At 36.1% G+C, this 20,431-nt stretch overlaps 1 protein-coding gene across 1 annotated transcript in view; it reads left to right on the top strand.

Moving 5' to 3' along the window:
* The window catches only part of nav3 (neuron navigator 3), a 164,713-nt gene that overhangs the window by 44,847 nt on the left and 99,435 nt on the right, over positions 1 to 20,431 (top strand). Inside the window, exons 2-3 of the mRNA XM_073867495.1 lie at positions 4,511 to 4,633; positions 5,192 to 5,239. Coding sequence (XP_073723596.1) covers positions 4,511 to 4,633; positions 5,192 to 5,239 — 171 coding nt within the window. The remainder of the gene's footprint in view (positions 1 to 4,510; positions 4,634 to 5,191; positions 5,240 to 20,431) is intronic.

Here is a 20,431-nt window from a genome sequence, read left to right as displayed (position 1 = left end):
CAAGACATTGCTCTGTGTGTCCAAGCATCCTGACTGGCCCGACACACCAGCATTGGTTCAACTAATGGCATGGAGTTCGGTGTAGGATTATCTGTGCGCCAGACCAATCACATGCGTTGATAGAGTTTGGGAAAGCGGTTTTAAAACAATTATTATTTTGCAGTTCTGTTGAATGATGCTAGTGCAGCAAGTATTTCAAATCTTAGATTAATGACCAACTTTTAAAACATTGATTCTCCGATTTTAATTCAATATAACAAAACAATACTGATTTAGGATTCCTTATTTGCATGATTTACTTCAGGGAGGGCTTGTAAGGTGTGCCCGATGGCCTGGTGCAAGCGTGAACGATGCTTAGGACAGTTGACAGAACTTTCACTTGCATGCTTGGGCCAGTGCTACATCATCACGAAAGTAATCATTTGTACGTATTTTAGGCCTTGCCAATTAAAATATTTATGCAAATTAGATGTTAATTTGTTTGAGAAGTCCGAAGCGTGCCCAGAAATCCGCATATCAAGGCTTTAGACAGAGTGCAAATAGTGGGTTTATTTTTTCTTGCTCTTAAATAGACATTTTTTTTCAAATTCCACAATTATCCTTGTATGCATAGTCTGTTGTGAAAATGTAGACAATTCAGAACAAAGGAATAAAATTGATTCGCCAAATTGGTCGCAATACTTAGCCATATCCACTGTAAAAAATCTTACATTTTTAAAGGGGTGGTTCAATAGTATTTCATGCATTCTCACTTATTAACACAGTTATAGAGTTGTTTCCTCATGCTAAACGTAGGCAAAGTGTCAAAAAAGCAGTTGGGTGTGTTACAGAGTATTTAAACTTTACAGAGTAAAGTTTCGGAAAGTTTTTTCGATTACTGGTCCAACTGACGTTTCAGGGGTTTTTATACGTAACACTTCTTTTTATGGGCACTTTCCCCCAGAAAAACCCCGCCCACCCTTCAATCAACGGGAGATGCTAGAACTTACAAATCACATTACGTGACAGCTTAGTTTAATTTCAAAACTCAACAATGGCATGAAAGAAGAAGCGTGTTTTTGGATTTAATGAGAAGACAGCCAGCCTTATGAAAACAATGGATATAGTTTGTTTATCCGGGGTAGCAGCTTTGCGTGTGTGTTTGATGCGCTGGATTTTATTGAATAGTCCCAACAGGGTCATGAGTTGCATGCGGTAAGTAAGACTTCTGTCTTATGTTGGAAATAGGCACGTGCATATTATATAAATGACACAAACATGTAGTGAATCATAAGTTAAATAGTGTTGTATAGTGTTGCATGACTCGTACTCGCTCCTCCCGCGGTAGTAACTCCTCTTTCTTAATTTTTTCATACGTTTTCGGAAAGAGTAGATTTGAATAAACTAAAGACTCTTCAGTGATATAAAGGATGTAATACTACTCTATAGGTACTCCAGACTAACATCAGAATTGCAGAAACTTGGTTTTACAAGTCATTTCAAGTTTTATTTATTTTATCTTGACTAATAATAATTTGCTTTACCTTAATAAATAAAGTTAAGCTAAGCACCACATTTATTATGGGTTATGAAGTTAAGAGAAATGTAGATACAGTTCTGATTGTCTCTGGGTTTTTAAATGCACACTACTTAGGATTTTTGGTCCATACCAAGGTATATAGTATGAAAACTAGAACAAAAATGACTCAGCATTAGGTTAGTTAGTTTTTAATGTTAACAATTTCAAATGTGTCTTTATTCTCTTATCTTGCTTTCTTTATAATCTCTGGTCGCTGGAGGCAGTAAAAGACAGATAAAGTGATCTCTCTTTTACTCCTCTTAAGGGTCTAGATAGACATTTTGTGCCTGTCAAGTGGAAGAACAACTGTGGCACTGCGGCACCCTTGATTCTCTAGCTCTCCATCATGCAGGGAAAGGGACCACGGTTGTACTGCAGAAATCACTCTCTTGTAACTCTATAGACTTTCCTTTCTGTGACCCCTTAACCACTGCACCAGCACACCTCGACGACTCATCCAGGTTAAGCCACAGAAATCTGACTTCATCCTTCATCCAGTACTGCAGCACAAACCAAAGCAACAATACTGTGACTAAACCAAAGCAGAATTTTGCAATGATAAATTTAGCCAAAACCACTTAATGTGCATTTGATGTACATTTTTATAATATGTGTCTGATATGTACTTTAAAGAGAAAAACAAATTCATACATTGTTCATATATTGTGCACATATGGTAGGGCTAGGGTCAGGCTAGGTTTAGGGTTAGGGATAAGGTCAAGAGTGTATTGACATGCAGACATTTTAAATGCACAAAAAAGTACAATGTAACAACACAATCAATACATGATATATCTTTCTATATAGTATTTAAAGATAAATTTTATCCAAAATGGCTTACAATGCATATACATTTTATCTGTAAATGTGCTCCTTGCGGATTGAACCATGACCGTTGCTAGAGTTGTAAGTCCAATGAAAGTCCAATAAGGAAATGTTTAAATCTTTCACTGTTTTCTGTGCCGTGACTAGAGGTGTTGGCATCTGCGGTGGTGTAGCTGTTTGTTTACTGCTGTGGCTTGCTGTGGTTTTGAGTGGTGAGTGAAGACCTTTATTGGCATTCTTTTACATTGTATTGTGTTTGAGTAGGAGGATGACTAAAGAGCTCTTAATCACCCTCTTCTCGTTTATGAAGACTCATCATATGCTCTAACCACAACAGAAGAAACCTTTGAACTGTGGTGTACTACGCTTTCCTTGGAAAACATAGAAATCTGTTTTAATTGCTTACTGTGTTTGAGGTGGCGAGAGAGTATGGCAGGTCTTTGATAATTTTATGAGGAATTTGGCATTATAATATGGTCTGAAATGAAACTAGCTACGCAACTTAGCACTCCTTTTGAAATTTTACAGGGTTCGTGGGTGTAAATGAAGTTGGCCACTTTAAGTACTTTGCAGTCAAAAACGCTGTATATTACTTTAATGTGAAGCAGAGTGGTAAGGGGAAGGTTTGACCCCCTCTTGATTAAAGCTTGAATACCCCAAAAGAAGTTTAAACAGAATTTGGATTAAGTACATAATCAGATGCATTTTGTGGTCCTTTCGTGGTACATGAATTATTCAATAGTACTTTTAAACTTTGTTATAGTAATTGCAAATATGTGACCCTGGAACTTCATAAGGGTACATGTTTTTAAATTGAGATTTATACAGCATCTGATAGCTGAATAAATAAGCGTTCCATTGATGTTTGGTGTGTTATGATAGGACAATATTTGATAGATACTATTTGTCTGGAATCTGAAGGTGCAAAAAAATCTAAATATTGAGAAAATCATGTTTAAAGTTGTCCAAATGAAGGAACTGCATCTATTCACAAAAATAAACTTTTGATATATTTATGGTAAAAAATGTACATCATATCTTCATGAAACATGATCTGTACATAATATCCGAATGATTTTTGGCTTAAAATAATAATTTGACCCATACAATGTATTGTTGGCTACTACTACAGGGGCTATTGCTACTGGGGCAGTACCTTTAAAAAAATACACTTTTTATCTAAAAAATACATATTGTTACCTTAAAGGTACACATTGGTACATTAGAGGTATACTGGTACCTCAGAGGCACATACTGGTACCTCAAAGGTACATATCAGTACCTAAATGGTACATATTAGAACCTTTATAAAGGGTACTATCCCAGTGACAAAGTCAAGGATTGATTCCCATTAAATGTTCATACAAGCTCATAAAATTTATTTCTTGAATGACTTTCACTGTAAGTCACTTTTAACAAAAGCATCTAAATATATAAACGTAGATATTCTTAAGACCGTTGATTGGGTAACTCCTTTATAAGCAGTGTAATAAGATTGTATTTAAGAGCACACCAGGCCATTGGGGTGCTTTTACTTAGTTAGGAAACAGAAACTGCTTCCCCTAATCTTAGGATCACAATGAAACACTTAATCTTGTCATTGCTCTGAAACTCATATGTGCCGACTTACTTACCTTACCGTATTTTAAAAGCTAATGGAAAGATCACAGCTGCCTTTAGAGAATAATCTGCCTTTTGTAATATGAATTTGTCATACTAGGGACTATCTGTGTAATCCATATCTGATTAAATAGATCACTGATGTCAGTACTGTATGTCTTAAATGCTTTATTTGAAAATCCCAGATAATCTATTACAAGTTTTGAGGCCATATTGGTAGTTTTGAGTACCAATCTCTCTCTCTCTCTCTCTCTCTCTCTCTCTCTCTCTCTCTCTCTCTCTCTCTCTCTCTCGTTCAGTGTTTGTTTTCCTGAATATTTTGTTAAACAAATGAGATTTGGTCCACAGAAGAAGACATTTTAAAAGCTGACAGTCTGTTTACATCTGACCTTCTTAAGATCGTGACATAACTCTTGATTAGTCTATCATTCTTGTCTGCCTAGAAGCTATTTAGTTTTTATTTTACTTTCTGAGTCTTATCAGCATTTTGATTCTTGTTCCCTCTAGATCTACACTGATTGGGCGAACCATTACTTGGCCAAATCCGGCTGTCCGAGACTCATTAAGGACTTGACTCAGGACATACCCGATGGAGTTCTGCTGGCAGAAATCATCCAGATAATAGCTAATACACACATTCGCTACACTTTCTCTAATTCACTCGGTTACTCTCTCAAATGTATTGCAGGCTAATAAATCTTCGTAGCTCATTTAAGGGAAAAAATAATTTGTGTAAAACATAGTGTAACCACTCACGGTGTTTCATAAGTTATTAAGCTTGCGTTTAACTGGATTAGACACTGCAGAAATTAGCAACATGAGAATCGAGCACTCTTTCTGCACTATTAAAGCATGTGTCTCCCATGTGTTCACTTTATCAGGCTTTGAATGGTTTGTGTTATGTGTGTGAGCCTGTCTTTTTTATTTTTCCGTCTTCATTTCCCCTCACATTCTCTGTTTTCTCCTCCTCTGGGCCGGACTGAAACTTTATTATGAACCTCCAGCATACAATGGCAGATCCTATGACAGAAACTCACAGGCGACAGCTGATGAATTAACAGCCGCATGTTTTTTCAGCATTTTCTCAGACTTTTACACACTGAAAAAATCTGTGATGGGAGAGGTCATAGACTGTCTTGTGTTTGTCGTGCTAAGGTTTAACCCAACAATTACTCTTTTGCAGCTAATGAGAAGGTAGAAGATATTAACTGTTGCCCCAAAAGTCACTCTCAAATGGTAAGTGTCAATTTTGCTTTATTTATTGCACTTGTGTATTTGAAATGCTTGAATAGTGGTTGATTCAGTAAGTGAAGGCTTTGAACTCTTTGAAGACAGCTGGCACTTTATGGCATGCTTTTTAATTTTTGTTTCAGACATCTGTATTAGACATATAGACTGACTTCATTCATTCATTCTTGCATACAAACATAGATACATACAAACAAACATTCATTCATCCATTCATTACTACATGCATACGTATGTTCATTCATTTATCCATCCATCCATTAATTAATTTATTATGACATACATCCATGCATTACTACATATATACATTTGTTCATCCGTTCATTCATTCATTCGTTCATTAGTCTGTTCATCCATTCATTTATTATTACATACATTCATGCATTACTACATACATACATATGTTCATTCATTATGTATGTCCATCTGCCTGTTCATTCATTCATACATACAAACATTCATTCATCCATAAATTATAACATACATTTATTCATTAATACATGCATGCATATGTACATATGTATGTCCATCCGTTCATTCATTTATACATTTATTCATTCATTCATTGCTACATACATTCATGCATTACTACATGTATATGTACATTTGTACGTCCGTTCATTCATTCATTCATTCATTTATTCATTACTACAGGCATATATATGTACATTTGTATGTCCATCTGTTCATTCATGTATACATTCATTCATTCATTCATTACTACATACATTCACGCATTACTACATGTATATGTACATTCATCCAGTCAGTCATTCATTATTACATACATTCATGCATTACTACATGCATACGTATGTTTGTTTGTTTGTACGTCCGTCTGTCCGTTCGTTCATTCATACATACAAACATGCATTCATTCATTCATTCATTCATTCATTCATTGATAAATACATTTATGCATTAGTACATGCATACATACGTTCGTCCTTCCCTCCGTCCATCCATTTATTCATTCATACAAACATACATTCATTCATTAGTACATTTAATTATGCATTACTACATGCATACGTATGTCCGTTCATTTGTCCATCCGTCTGTCCGTTCATGTATTCATACAAACATTCATCCATTCATACAAACATTTATTCATTCATTCATTACTACATACATTCATGCATTACTACATACATACATATGTTCATTCATTTGTATGTCCATCTGCCTGTTCATTTATTCATACATACAAACATTCATTCATCCATTAATTATAACATACATTCATTCATTGCTACATACATTCATGCATTACTACATGTTTATGTACATTCGTACGTCCGTTCATTCATTCATTCATTCATTTATTCATTACTCCAGGCATATATATGTACATTTGTATGTCCATCTGTTCATTCATTTATACATTCATTCATTCATTCATTCATTCATTCATTACTACATACAATCACGCATTACTACATGCATACGTACATTCATCCAATCAGTCGTTCATTATTACAAACATTCATGCATTACTACATGCATACATATGTTTGTTTGTTTGTACGGCCGTCTGTCCGTTCGTTCATTCATACAAACATGCATTCATTCATTCATTCATTGATAAATACATTTATGCATTACTACATGCATACATACGTTTGTCCTTCCCTCCGTCCATCCATTTATTCATTCATACAAACATACATTCATTCATTACTACATTTATTCATGCATTACTACATGCATACGTATGTCCATTCATTTGTCCATCCGTTTGTCCGTTCATTTGTCCATCCATCTGTCTGTTCATTTGTCCATCCGTCTGTCCGTTCATGTATTCATACAAACATTCATTCATTCATACAAACATTTATTCATTCATTCATTACTACATACATTCATGCATTACTACATGCATACGTACGTTCGTTTGTCCGTCCGTCCATCTGTTCATTCATTCATACATACATACAAACAAACAAACATTAATTCATTCGTTCAACCATTCCTACAATTAATTAATTCATTCATTCATACATACAAACAAACAAACAAACAAACAAACAAACAAACAAATGTTAATTAATGCATTAATGTATTTATTCATCTTGTTGTTTGTCTGTGACAGATGTGCAAAGAAACTTGAGATTAAGAACTTAAGATAAATTTCCATGTCATAAAAATCTAATCATTCATAAACTACATAAACTTTTGATGTTAGTTGATAAAAGTTGGTGAAAGATGTGTAAATTTCAACAGATTTTTTTATCTTTACTACAGAGTTTGTATGCTTTGATTTATATCAAAGATATTTTCTTACAGCTAACTCTAAATATTATTGCTACGGTCTGACCTAACAATTAAACTTTTTTTTAACAAAGCTACTAATGCAATTACTGGCAAGTTTTTCTGCTTGTTTATTCACCACAAACAATTTTCTACCTGCATTTGATGCGTACCAAGTGTTTATTTAAAAGACTGCATATCTGTCTTCAGGTATCAGCATTTATTTTATTTTTTAAATAAACACAAACCTAAGCTTATGGCAGCCTGTCCGGCTGGTCGGATTCACTGCTGTTATCTATGTAGGTACATATATGCGTTGTACTTGTGCTGTGGCACACTGCAATGATTAAATCCCACCAAGCTGTACTACAGTAAAAGCTTTAGTGGCCCCCAAGCCTGCTGTTGAATGGACTGGCTGGGTACTAGGCTATAACTCTTTGCATGTCAACGTGTGCAGCAAAGAATCTTGGGATGGTTGCTGTGAGCTTGAATAGCACAAACATTCCAATTTTAGTTGAATAATAATGGCATTGTCACATTTAATGCCCATTCATCTTGCACCTGCTGGCAGCATGTGAACGCTGACGTACGAAAAGACGTATCATAAAGGTTTTATGATAAGGAAGTGTGTCTACAAGGCTGTTTATGGGAAACTGTTTACGGGAAGTTGAGGTTACGGAGGAATCTGACGTTGAGACACACGCACACGGTCTGTACCGCAACCGCTGTACTTCATCAGCATGCATATGACTTCTATCCGATCAATAAGGTATTTTTCGATATTTGTTTGATAAGAACAGACAGATGTGCACAGAAACAGGGTTGTGTACTGTATACATGTATGTGCTGAGACCGGATAAGATTTGGTCTGGATTTGATCTGGTTAACGTGTTCAGGAATAAGTCAGGAAGCTAATCCATTGTACCACTTTCCTGTATTTGTTACAGCGTGGCAGTTAATATTAAACGGTAAATCACATCAAGCCTCATTACACAGAGAGCAGGCAGGTTGCCAATGAACAGTACTCGGCTATAAACATAATTGAGAAATTTCAGATCGATTAGGATTAGATATATATCCATAGGTCTCTGGCTAAGAAACAATCAACTTTACAACGTTCGCATCCTCTCCGTGTCCATTAAAAGCACCTGTTAAAATGGCTCTGCATAAGGGTTCGGTTAAAAGGCTGTAATGTTGATTTGGTCAGGGTGCTTTCCCAATACATGAGGATGGTTGGTAAATTACATGCGTAATAAACTCTCTGTCGTTGATCTGATTTGTCTCTTAGGGCTTAATTAAACCGGCATGAAGAGACATGCAGATAAATTGCCTACTGAAGACAGTCTGTTTATTTACTGACCCTTATGGAAACGTTTGCCATATGACATTTATATTTATTCATCTGCCAGATGCTTTTATACAAAGAGACTCACGAGGTATACATTTTATCTGGATGTGGGATCGAACCTATAGCTGCTAATGCAATGCTTTACCAATTATGCTACAGAATGTTCAATAATTGAAGAAGAAATGTCCCATTTCTCCCCATAAGAAACTTTAAAGGAACACACACACATTTTGGGAATTAAGCTTATTTACAGTATCCCCCAGAGTTAGATAAGTCCATAAATACCTTTCTCATCTCCGTGTGTGCTGTAACTCTGTCTGATGCAGCCCCCGCTAGCTTAGCTTAGCTTAGCACAAAGACTGGAAGTGAATGGCTTCAGCTAGCAAACTTCTCCCAATAAGTGACAAAATAATGCAAACATTTTCCTATTTATGTGTTGTGAATTGTATAGTCACACCGTGTACAAATAACTAGGTCATATAGGTATACTGTTAAAAGATGGCTGTGTCTCATATGACATTGTTGTTTGTGCACGCTTTGACTATACAAATCACAACACATAAATAGGAAAATGTTTGCGTTATTTTGTCACTTATTGGGAGCAGTCAACCCAGTATCACGAAATTGCGTGACTATTTCACGCATGGACCAGCGTGACAATGTCACGCTTTGCCGCGTTTGAGCGTGTGCATGTCACGCTTTCTGTTTGTGTCGCTGTCACGTATTTGTTACTCAACTTTTTTGTCCTAATTTCTTACCATTGTCGCTTCGGTTTAGGGTTAGATTTACATAAAATGACACCCTTACCTAAACAAACTCTAACCCCAACGTCAGGTGACAATTGTTTAAAGTTTAGAAAATATAAAAGAATAAGTATTGTATCTTTTTATTTTATAAACCAATACTTAAAGTGACAAATACTTAAAGTGACATATAACACAAGCACCAAATCTGGCCCTACACCGAAGCGACAATGGTTTGAAAATAGGACAAAAAAGTTGAGTAACAAATACGTGACAGCGACACAAACAGAAAGCGTGACATGCACACGCTCAAACGCGGCAAAGCGTGACATTGTCACGCTGGTCCATGCGTGAAATAGTCACGCAATGTCGTGATATAGGGTTGGAGCAGTATGCTAGCTGGAGCCATTCATTTCCAGTCTTTGTACTAAGCTAAGCTAGCAGGGGCTGCATCAGACAGAGTTACAGCATGCCCAGAGATGAGAAAGGTATGTATGCACTTATCTAACTCTGGGGGATACTGTAAATGAGCTTAATTCCCAAAATGTGGGCGTGTTCCTTTAAAGAGGCAGGTATTCTGATTGGTCTGGAATTCGGGGTATATCGACCCTTGAAAATAACCTTTGGTGCCATTTATGTCCTAGTCAGTGAGAACTAGGACAATCAAATGGAAGGTTCCCTTATGAAAATGAACCATGGTTTTACTACAATTTAAAACCCAAAAAACATGGTTACTGTAGTAAAACCATGGTAACCACAAAATAGTCATGGTTTTGACAACCATGACTTTCAAAAACCATAATTAAACCATAGTAAGTGTAGTTAAACCATGGTTTTGCTATTGTAATCAATATACCAAAAACTATGGCTACTACACTTTTACCACAATAAAACCATGGTTTATTTTCCTAAAGGTCCCTTTTACTCAGCCATGTGTCGTAAGCAGTATGATTAATTTCCATATCTAGTCATTGCAACATTAAAACCCTTCCCGAAGGCACATACTCAAACTCTTCTTAAAGATCAACAAACATCAGAGGCAGCGTATTGGAAAATTGGTCTGTTTAAAATGCAGTTCATATTCGCATTTAGAATTAATGTTTTGTACATTAAGATGTCAATTGAGTCCCTCGGCTTCTTAGCCGGTGTTTTGCGGTCGATGGCTGGCTCATCAAATCCCTGTTCACACCTCTTTCCACTCTCATCAGCCATTGTTGGGACAAATTCAGTCTGACAGCGTTGTCTCGCCCCTCAAATGGCAAACCACAGGAATTGAGCTGGCAGAAACGCTTTTGAACATAACCAGGCACCCTCCAGCTCGGAAAAATCTTTAAAGAAATCCAAACAGGGCCATAAATACCCATTCAGCTGAAGCCGACGCATCAGAATACAAATCTGTGTAATTAAAACTTAAATTAATAAACCATATCGCACTTCAGAAAGCTACAGCTGTTGCAGGTGCATAATTGGACTGCAATTCCCAGAATGCATCATCACTCTCAGAATTAAACAAGTATCACTGGGACGGTACATTTTAAAAAGGACCTAATATGTACTTTCGAGGTACCAATATGCACCTTTTAGGTACAAAAGTGTACTTTTTGAAAAGGTACCACCCCAGTGACAGCTTTTTAGCTTCTTGTACCTGTTTTCTGAGAGTATTCAACTCAAGAGATTGTAAACTCTGTCTAATAGTTAAAGAGACACTCCACTTAAATATATATATATATATATATACACACATATATATTGATATTTTTCCTATTTAAAACTTCACTTTTTTTGTACTTCGTGTACTAATACCAACCGATTATTAAAACTTGCGATTTTCTAGGCAGATATGTCTAGGAACTATACTCTTATTCTTGCGTAATAATCAAGGACTTTGCTAGCGTATCATGGCTGCAGGAAGTGCAATGATATTACGCAGTACTAAAAAATAGTTCCCTGCTATTGAAAGTGACTAAGGGGACTATTTTTGGCTGCTGTGTAATATCATTATGCCTCCTGCAGCCATGTTACGGCAGCAAAGTCCCATATCTGCCTAAAAAATCACAACTTTTAATTTTCTGTCTTAATACACGATGTAACTACAGAAGAATCAAGTTTTAAAAAAGAAAAAATATCAAAACTCTTTGGTTATTTTTGAGCGCGATGCTAATGGTCTAATTAGATTCAATGGATTATGCTAAGCTATGCTAAAACTGGTACCACCAGACCCGGAGATCGTCTGAAGGGATTCCAAAACGGTAAATGTAAAAGTTTAAAGGTTTAAAGTGTCCCTTTAAAGGAATGGTTTATCCAGAAATTAAGATTATGTCATTATTTACTCCCTTTATTGTTGTTATACTGTCAGAAAAATGGTCTAAATACCCTTTTTGAAGTACCCTTTCAAAAAGTACAGCTTTTGGTACCGAACATATACATATCTGTTCCTAATGGTACATATTGGGACCTTTAACATAATATGGTACATATTTTTAAAAAATGTCTGATACTGTACACTTGTTTTCAGTTGTAGTATACAAAAGACAATTTCTTTGAAGGATATCCTTGCCACTCATTTCCATACAATAAGCGAATGTTTCCTCACACAAAGCCAATGTGTTGTATGGCTATGTACTGTATGTTCATTCATTTTCATTATATGGAAGAAAGTAATCTGGATAATCATAACAAATAAAGATTCACCATTTCTACTAAAGAAAGAAAGTCGAGCAGCATGGGGGAGATTAAAAAATGAAAGAAACTTTTGACTTTCCTTTAAAACTACAGGTCATGAAAGACGCCATAGAGCAAAAGATGTTTTCCATCTGTCTGTATACATACACTGCATCTCCTGCAGGTTTGCATTTGTGGCCATCAGGAGAGATTGATCCCTTGACTATCTCTCTGGGTCATGTGCGAGGACCGATGCAGTTAAATGTGTATTAGGGCTTATAAAGTGGATTCATCATCTGGCGTCCATCTGTTAGCAGCGCACAGACTGACAGATGAGGGATACAGTACTCTCCTCACAGGTCCTTCTTATAGCACTCCGCATTTACCTCCATCTGATTAATGCTCCATCCGTCCAGCTGTTCTTTGAGACGCCACGTTGCCCAGCTGGTTTACCCTGCTAGATATGAGCTTGTAGTGTAAGAATCAGTTATCTAGCAATGCAACTTCAAGTGGATGGACTGCGTGATTGAGTTAGTTTAGATGCTTAGCATTTGCAAAGAGCCATTAAATCATTTATGAAGAAATCTAGGCTGAACAGATGGGGTGTTTAACTGTTTGGTGGTATAAGAAAGCTGCAATTATGTAGTCACTTAGTGGACACTTTTACAGTATAAAGTAAAACTTAATACAGTGATAATTCATCTGGACAGTGACACTAGACACTAATATATCAAAATTATTTTGGACTTTAAGTGTAGACCGTTTCCTCGGACGCACGTACAGTGATGAGATTACGCTTCTGGTCTGAACTTTACTTTCGGTTTCTGTTTGTTTAATGGTCTGACTGAAACTGAACTCTTAAACAAATACCTTGTCAAAAATAACAAATGTTTTGGTTTCCTAGGTAATCTACATGTTGTTTATTTTGCTTGTTATATAAATAAACTACTTTAAAAGAACTTTGTTGTTATTTATTCTTAGCGGAGTTACGCGTTGACCACGAAAGCTGCTTGTTTATGTTGTTACTGCTGAAACTGACTATAAGCAACAGGATGTAATATCATGGTAACACTTTACAATGATATGTTACAACAAAACATAGGTAAAGGGATAGTTCACTCAAAAATAAAAATTCTGTTATCATTTATTCACAACTCAGGTCTGATCGGGTTCAGGTCTAAAAGTGCCGCGGACAAGGGTCGGGAATAATAATAGCGGCCTCATGTAATTTAATATGAATGTGTTTTTGCCGAATGGACCCGAAAGGACCCGAACTCTCTTGCGTGTGTGCGTCAATGTCCTTTTGAAACCTCATGTGTTTGCCAAGAGCGCTTGCGACATTGACATGTCAATCAATTTAAAATGTACATTTTATCCGTTATCTGGGTGTCATCGTCAGATAAAGTAAAACAAATGGACCAGCTCGCCAAATTGGTTGCGAGGCCACCGGAGTTTCTTTCTGACTGTGTAGGTCTGCAGAATGCACACACGTCAGTGCCGTTTACATTCGGGTCCAGTCGGGTTAAAAAAATTGCCACTAGTTCGGGTCGGACTCGGGTCTAATTTTCTTGGGTTTGTCTTTGGTCGGTCTTTCTTTAAAAAAATTTTTTTATGCACGTCGGGTACGGGTATAAGGAGCTTTGGGTCATTTCGGGTTGGGTACATTTCTTTGGACCCAAGAAGACCTCTAACATACACACATTAGTTAACAAGCTAACAATACTTCTACAGTATTCATTAATCATACTTACAGTAATGTTAATTTCAACATTTACTATAATCAAAGAAAGAGAGAGTTTGTGTTTTTTTTTCTTAAAAGATAGAGTAGATCTAGATAAATATTCACAAAACAGGTGAAATCTGAACGACCTAATTTTTCACATACTTGCAGACTTCACATACTTCACACATAATACCCAATCAAAGTTACTGGGTTGATCTTTTTCACATTTTCTAGGCTGATAGAAGCACTGGGGACCGAATTATAACACTTAAACATGAAAAAGTCTAATTTTCATGCTATGACCCTTTAAAGATTTTGTAAAAATATGCAAATATGCAAATAGTCCAGTCCCAAAGATTGAGTAAGAAAAAATGTAATATAAATGTGTATTGAAACTACATACAGTATTCTAAGCTAATATGTTTATCTTTGATGTTTAGAGTCTTTATATTGGCTATTTTATCTCGTCTTGGATGGTAGCATTTAGTTCTATAGGCAAATCCATCTAAAAGTGTTGTAAAATGTATTATTGAATGAGTAACATGTGACTTTTCTCACCGTATGTGTTTAACTTCAAAAAGTGACGGTTGACGTTCGCAGTGGATTTATGACATGAAACATTTGACATTAGCTTTGACCTTCTGTCTCAGCTTGTAGACATATGAGTCATTGTTCTGATTGGTTCCTGTCAGATATGTTTACTCTCACTGGACCACGATTGTACTTTGACTTCTTTGTGAGGATCTCTCTTGGATTGATGGATCTTCTACATTAATTTTTTGGCAGAGAATCATTTTGGTGATTGTTTAGTTTTCCAACCCCTTAGAAATTACCTTAAGGTCCACGGGTGCCGATGTCACTCTATGCACTGACGTGTTTGACATGCTTTCAAAATCTAATTTCCGGGTCCTGTTATAATCACGTCTTTCAGGACATTTTCACAGTTAGACGAGTGAAGGAAATGTTCGTTCATTATATCGCGAGCAAACATATTTGACAGACATTTTAATGGAGCTCCAAATATCCGCTCTGCCAGAGTGAAAAACCTCTGATTACATCTCATCTGAAGGCTTTTCAATGGTTCATTCAAATTCTGCTCAGAAATAATAAGAAGCTTAATACAACACAGAAAAAAACTAGAAGAGTAAGCCTGTGAAATCCCAGAGCAGCTATGTTTCTATAAAGCACACGGGCGAGAATCGACATGGATGAAACCGTAACATAGACAATGATGCAAACAAGCACAGCATATTGTAAATCCTAAAAACTTACAGTAGAAATGTGTCTCAAGACTGACAAGAAATATATACAGTACTGCCTTTACAGGGGTTTCATAATTGAGTTTAATTCAAAAAGTTTTATTAGTTCATTATTTTGTTGACACATGTTAGTAATCTAACATGTTTGTATATCTAATTTAAATCTATTTGCCTATATAGTTGTTATACATAGGGCATAAATTCTGTGTAATAAAGCCTCAGAAAAATAAGGCTACTAACCAACAACACTACATTGTATACTTTAATATGTTTTGTTTAACTTACATTTTAAGTTTTGGAATTTTTTATGTCCTACTTTTTTTTTTTTTGAGGTGGCAAAAAGGTATGCACCATACATAAGGGGGGCCGCATGTCGAAAAAGTTTGAGAACCAATGGTCTATACAGTAGGGAGTACACACCGCATATTATTTGTCAAGCAATTTAACAGAATTACATTCCAAACATATAGAGCCTTTTACAGTATTACTGCTTACCCATCAGCATTTAAGGGTGGGAATGATATGGCAAAACATCACACCTGTTCATAAGTGTTTAGTCAGAGAACTTCCCCAAGAATCGCAAGCCCTAACTGGTGAACCTGGAGTGCAGAATCTTGGCATCACCTCAAATGTGTGGGGATAGCAGCCGCTTCAAAGCACAGGATGCAGGCAGGCAGGCCACTGATGCTGCATATCTCTACCAGTTTTGCACAGGGCAATGGCAACAGCCTGATTCACTTATTTTCTAATTAGACAGAAGAGATCACGAGAATGTAACGGTTGACGTCATTGGCTGGCTTTATTGTGTCTAAGCTATGGCTGTTTGTCTCAGGGCTCATTGGGCGTAGAGCATGCACTCTCAGAAAAAAGGATCAAGAAGGTACAAAAGTTGTCACCCGGGCAATTCCTTTTTTTTTAAGTACACTAGGGCTGTCAAAATGGCTGAACAAGTACATTCGAAATTCGTCCTTGAAAAATTATAAAATTCGAATTATATTCGAATTATAAAGACCTACTTTATCTTGGAGAAAATACTCCTAAAAGCTCACCACAAGAGGGCGCAGCACAAAGCCCCAATAATATAAACAAATCATGCACAGCATATTTTTTGTTAAAACGAATGTTATAAACACTAATAAATTAAACATAATTTTTTTAATTCATATGCAAAGGAACAAAAGTGCAAAATACCTCAACAGCCAGCGTGTGTAGGCTATTAACACAAACATAGTCAAGAAACTATCCATGAATACATTTACAAATAATTTTATGTACCATACATTAATTAAATTTACAAAAAATGTACAGAGCCTCAGTCAATACAGAACACACGCTGTCTTAATGAAATCAAAATTAACCAGTATATTTGTGCACCTGTAAATGTACAAAACGAATGCCATACATAGACAACGCATATTAATATAGGGCATTTTATATAATATATAAGTAGATAAATGTACGTGTTTCTAATAAAGTATGAAAACGAATGAATCTTTATTTAAGCTAAAATAAGTGGGAAAGATCATTAGTCATTTAAATTTTGTCAAGCTTAAACGCTATTCACAGCAACTTATATTATATTTTGTGTGTTCCTTGGTTGAAAATATGTAGAAATATATGCGAGTAATAAAGTACAGAACAGAAATGTTTAACTTACGCGCAGAGCGAAGCCGTTAATAAAGCAGACTCTCCGTAATTAATAGAGGACGTGCTTGACAACAGTCGAGTTGGCAGATGATCATCATGTTTATATTTCACGCAGATAATGTTGATGAAAAACTTGCATATAAATGTCCAGGTGAAAGTCAAGTTTCCAGTCAGTTATAAAAATAAAGCCACCGCGGCGTTACATTGCAACTCTCTCATATGCGGTGTGGACTCTGTAGATGCACTGGTTTTAATGTTGCTAAACAAGCAGCTGTATTATGGCACTTTTCGTGTTGATCAGTTATTTTAAACTTTAAAACTGCATTTAAAAGCAGACGACACTAATTCTGTCATCTCAGCTAGTTTCACTTTACGGATGAATTCCAGTTGATGCTCCAAAAACCAAAGAAGCATCACACAGCCCTTTTAATATGTATTCTTTCCGACTCGTAATCCCCACTGTCTTTTCTTGCTATTTTTCAAATGAATAATGCTGGCTTGCTTTGCATAGTTGGCTGAGCCGCTACGCTCTGTTACAATCCGCGTCAGTTACGTCATCATCACGTTGCGTGAGCTTCCTGACACAGGTAAAATTCGAATGCAAAGTTTTACGTTCGAATATGCATATTTTTTTTACATTCGACGAATATTCGAAATTCGAATTAAAATTTGACAGCCCTAAAGTACACTGTAAAAAAATTCGTAGAAATTGCATCTGGGTTGCCAGTAACCTACCATAGATTTAAATTTTGCCCTCCACTGGCAACATTTTGTTAAAAGTTAAATGAACGTTAAAAATTTACTTTGTCTTTGTCTTTACAGAGTAAAGCTAAAAAAACAGCATCGAGCAAAACATTTTGGGAAACAAAATTTGAAGCAAAAAAACAGAAAAAGGTTGATGATGATTTCTGGTTCCCAGAATGCTTTGCATGAGGCTGTTATTGTATAGTTTTATTCGGTAAAGATAAAGACTTGTTCATATTTAAAATTTATTTAACTTTGAACAAACTCTTGCCAGCAAATGATAATGATAAATGTAAATCTACGGTAAATTACCGGAACCCAGCTGCAGTAACATTGTAATTTCTACGGAACTTTTTTACAGTGTACACTTTTTTACCTAAAATGTATATATTGGTACCTCTAATACATGATGGTATCTACATAGAGGTACATACTGCTACCTCAAAGGTACCTAAATGGTACATATTAGGACCTTTTAAAGAGTACTATCCCAGTTACAAAAAGGTACAACTTTTGTATTTTTTTTTCTAAAAGTGTGACATGCTGAATTTGGCACCATGATGTGTCTTTTTTACTGCAGAATGACTGCATCTTTATTTCTTTCTGGTATGAAGTAAAAGTATAAAGAAATTATAAAAAATATACATTTGACACCAAGGCGTATATATTTTTTTATTATTGTATTAACAGAAAATTATGTGTCTTTTTGCTGCAAAATAAATACACCTATAAAAATATTTATTATTATTATTATTATTATTATTAATAACAGCATACATTTTTTTAATTATATAAAAATGCAATATGTTTTCCCCAATAATTTTGTATTAATTTTATCTATTGAAAATCATTCCTTAAATTATTTGTGCGCAATGATTTGATATTTTTTGGTTTTTGATTGTGAATTAATGTTACTAATATAAGTATGACCTTACTACAGATGCCAGGAGGCACAAAGTGATTTTTCCAGCCTCAAAGTTTAAAATGTAGACTTTTTAACCCTTTTTCAATTTTTAAAAAATTGTATACAGTGCATAATGTATATGTAGCAGAACTTTATATTTAAAGTTATAGCTTGTTTGTGTCATTGTATGGGTGGACAGCTCATTAAATTTCATTAAATCTGGTCACTATGATCAGAGAAAACAAAATGGCATGAAACATCTGCATCTGTCTCTCCATAACCAAAATGGCCAGAGAGAAAGCAAGTGATTTTCAATGAGAGCATATAATTGAGGCAAAATACCGTTTGTGTTTAACAGTAGTGTTGGAGTAACACTTTCCAAAGCCAGAGCTTACCCTGCAGTTATCCGATACGTTTGGAGTCGGGCCCCGTGCCGCTAGCCGGAGCCCTTAGCATCTGGATCCACACAGCTGTACCCAAGTGCAAACATTTACTCTGCATTAAAGCCTTTTTCTGATAAGCTTGTCATGAATTAAACATAATTAGAATGATCACAATTTAACTTGCAATAACTTTTAAAAGTTGGATGGGAAACCGGCTAATGCTTGTTTTTGCATTCTGTGTCAGCCCTATAAAGTGCTTGCTTTTAAATTTCTCAATATTATTTTGTAAAAATATACTTCGTATATACATTCTCCTCCCTAATTGCTTTTAATGACATATCTGGTGTGGGAAAGCGTCAGTTTATGTCGGAAAAACAGATGATTTGACTTTCCTGGAGAGTTGTTAAAATCCCACATGGTTTGGAAAAAACGAAGAAAACTGTTATTTGGTTCGGTGTCTGATGCTGCTGAAAGTTCTGCTCGCCAGCATATAGAATCACGGCTTGTTTTATGTTACGTTGTGTACGTCGCTGCAGGCCGAGAGACAGACTAAAAATAAACAGTGTGATCGACTGACGAAACCGCGATTGGAATTTCCAGCTGTACCTAAGGGAATAAATTCATAACACAAACCCGAGCTTGGTGATTTCCTGATGTTTGCACGTAGATGTCCCACACTTGCCAATCAAAAACGTCTCCTTTATGTTACCAAGTTTCGGATATCGTAAACACCCATGAGAAGCATTCAATGATGTGTTACGATGTTGTTAAATCATCTCATCTGGATTCATCGTCGGATTCAGATTTTGTCGTGACGTGCCGTCGGGTGCCCATATGTACGGGTGCCTGATTGAGTTAATGAGACTGCAATGGAAACCAGCTTTGTCTCTGAGGTGCCACACATGTTTTGCACCGTGTTGCCAATAAAATAAGTTTATGAGAGAAGATAATCAAGCGTTTAAAGTGCTTTAGACTCTTTGCATGTGCAGCTGTGTGTGGGATGTGCGCGTATGAGAAACAGGCTTTAAGGCCGTTGAGGGCAGATGTATGGACGCAGAGAAACAAGATGCTGCCTCATCAACAATTGCTCATTCATTCCTTGTATGTATGCATGCGTGTGTGTGTGTGTGTGTGTGTGTGTGTGTGTGTGTGTGTGTGTGTGTGTGTGTTTGTGTGTTTGTGTGTGAGTGAGGACCTTACTGGCTCGACACCATGAGTGTGGGTCACTAAGGTCAAAGGAGACTGGATGGATAGAGTTGTTTCTATGTCTGTACGACTCCTACACACTTGGACCTTACCCGATACGACCCTAAACTCTGAAGTCAAGCCGACCTTCACAGAAGAAATCTTTTACAGTATTGTAGAGGATTTCTAAGGCAGCGATACTGTGTTTTAATCATTAGTTAAATAAATAAATGCATTCCTGTGATTTGTGAGTTAGCAGCGTGATTGTTCTGGGTTCGATTCTAGGGAACACAAGTGGTGCACTTTGGATAAAAGTGTCTGCCAAATGCATAA

Source organism: Misgurnus anguillicaudatus, chromosome 1, assembly GCF_027580225.2.
Source record: "Misgurnus anguillicaudatus chromosome 1, ASM2758022v2, whole genome shotgun sequence".
Taxonomy (NCBI): domain Eukaryota; kingdom Metazoa; phylum Chordata; class Actinopteri; order Cypriniformes; family Cobitidae; genus Misgurnus; species Misgurnus anguillicaudatus.
Note: the sequence above shows the minus strand (reverse complement) of the source record. Positions and strands in the feature narration are given on the sequence as shown.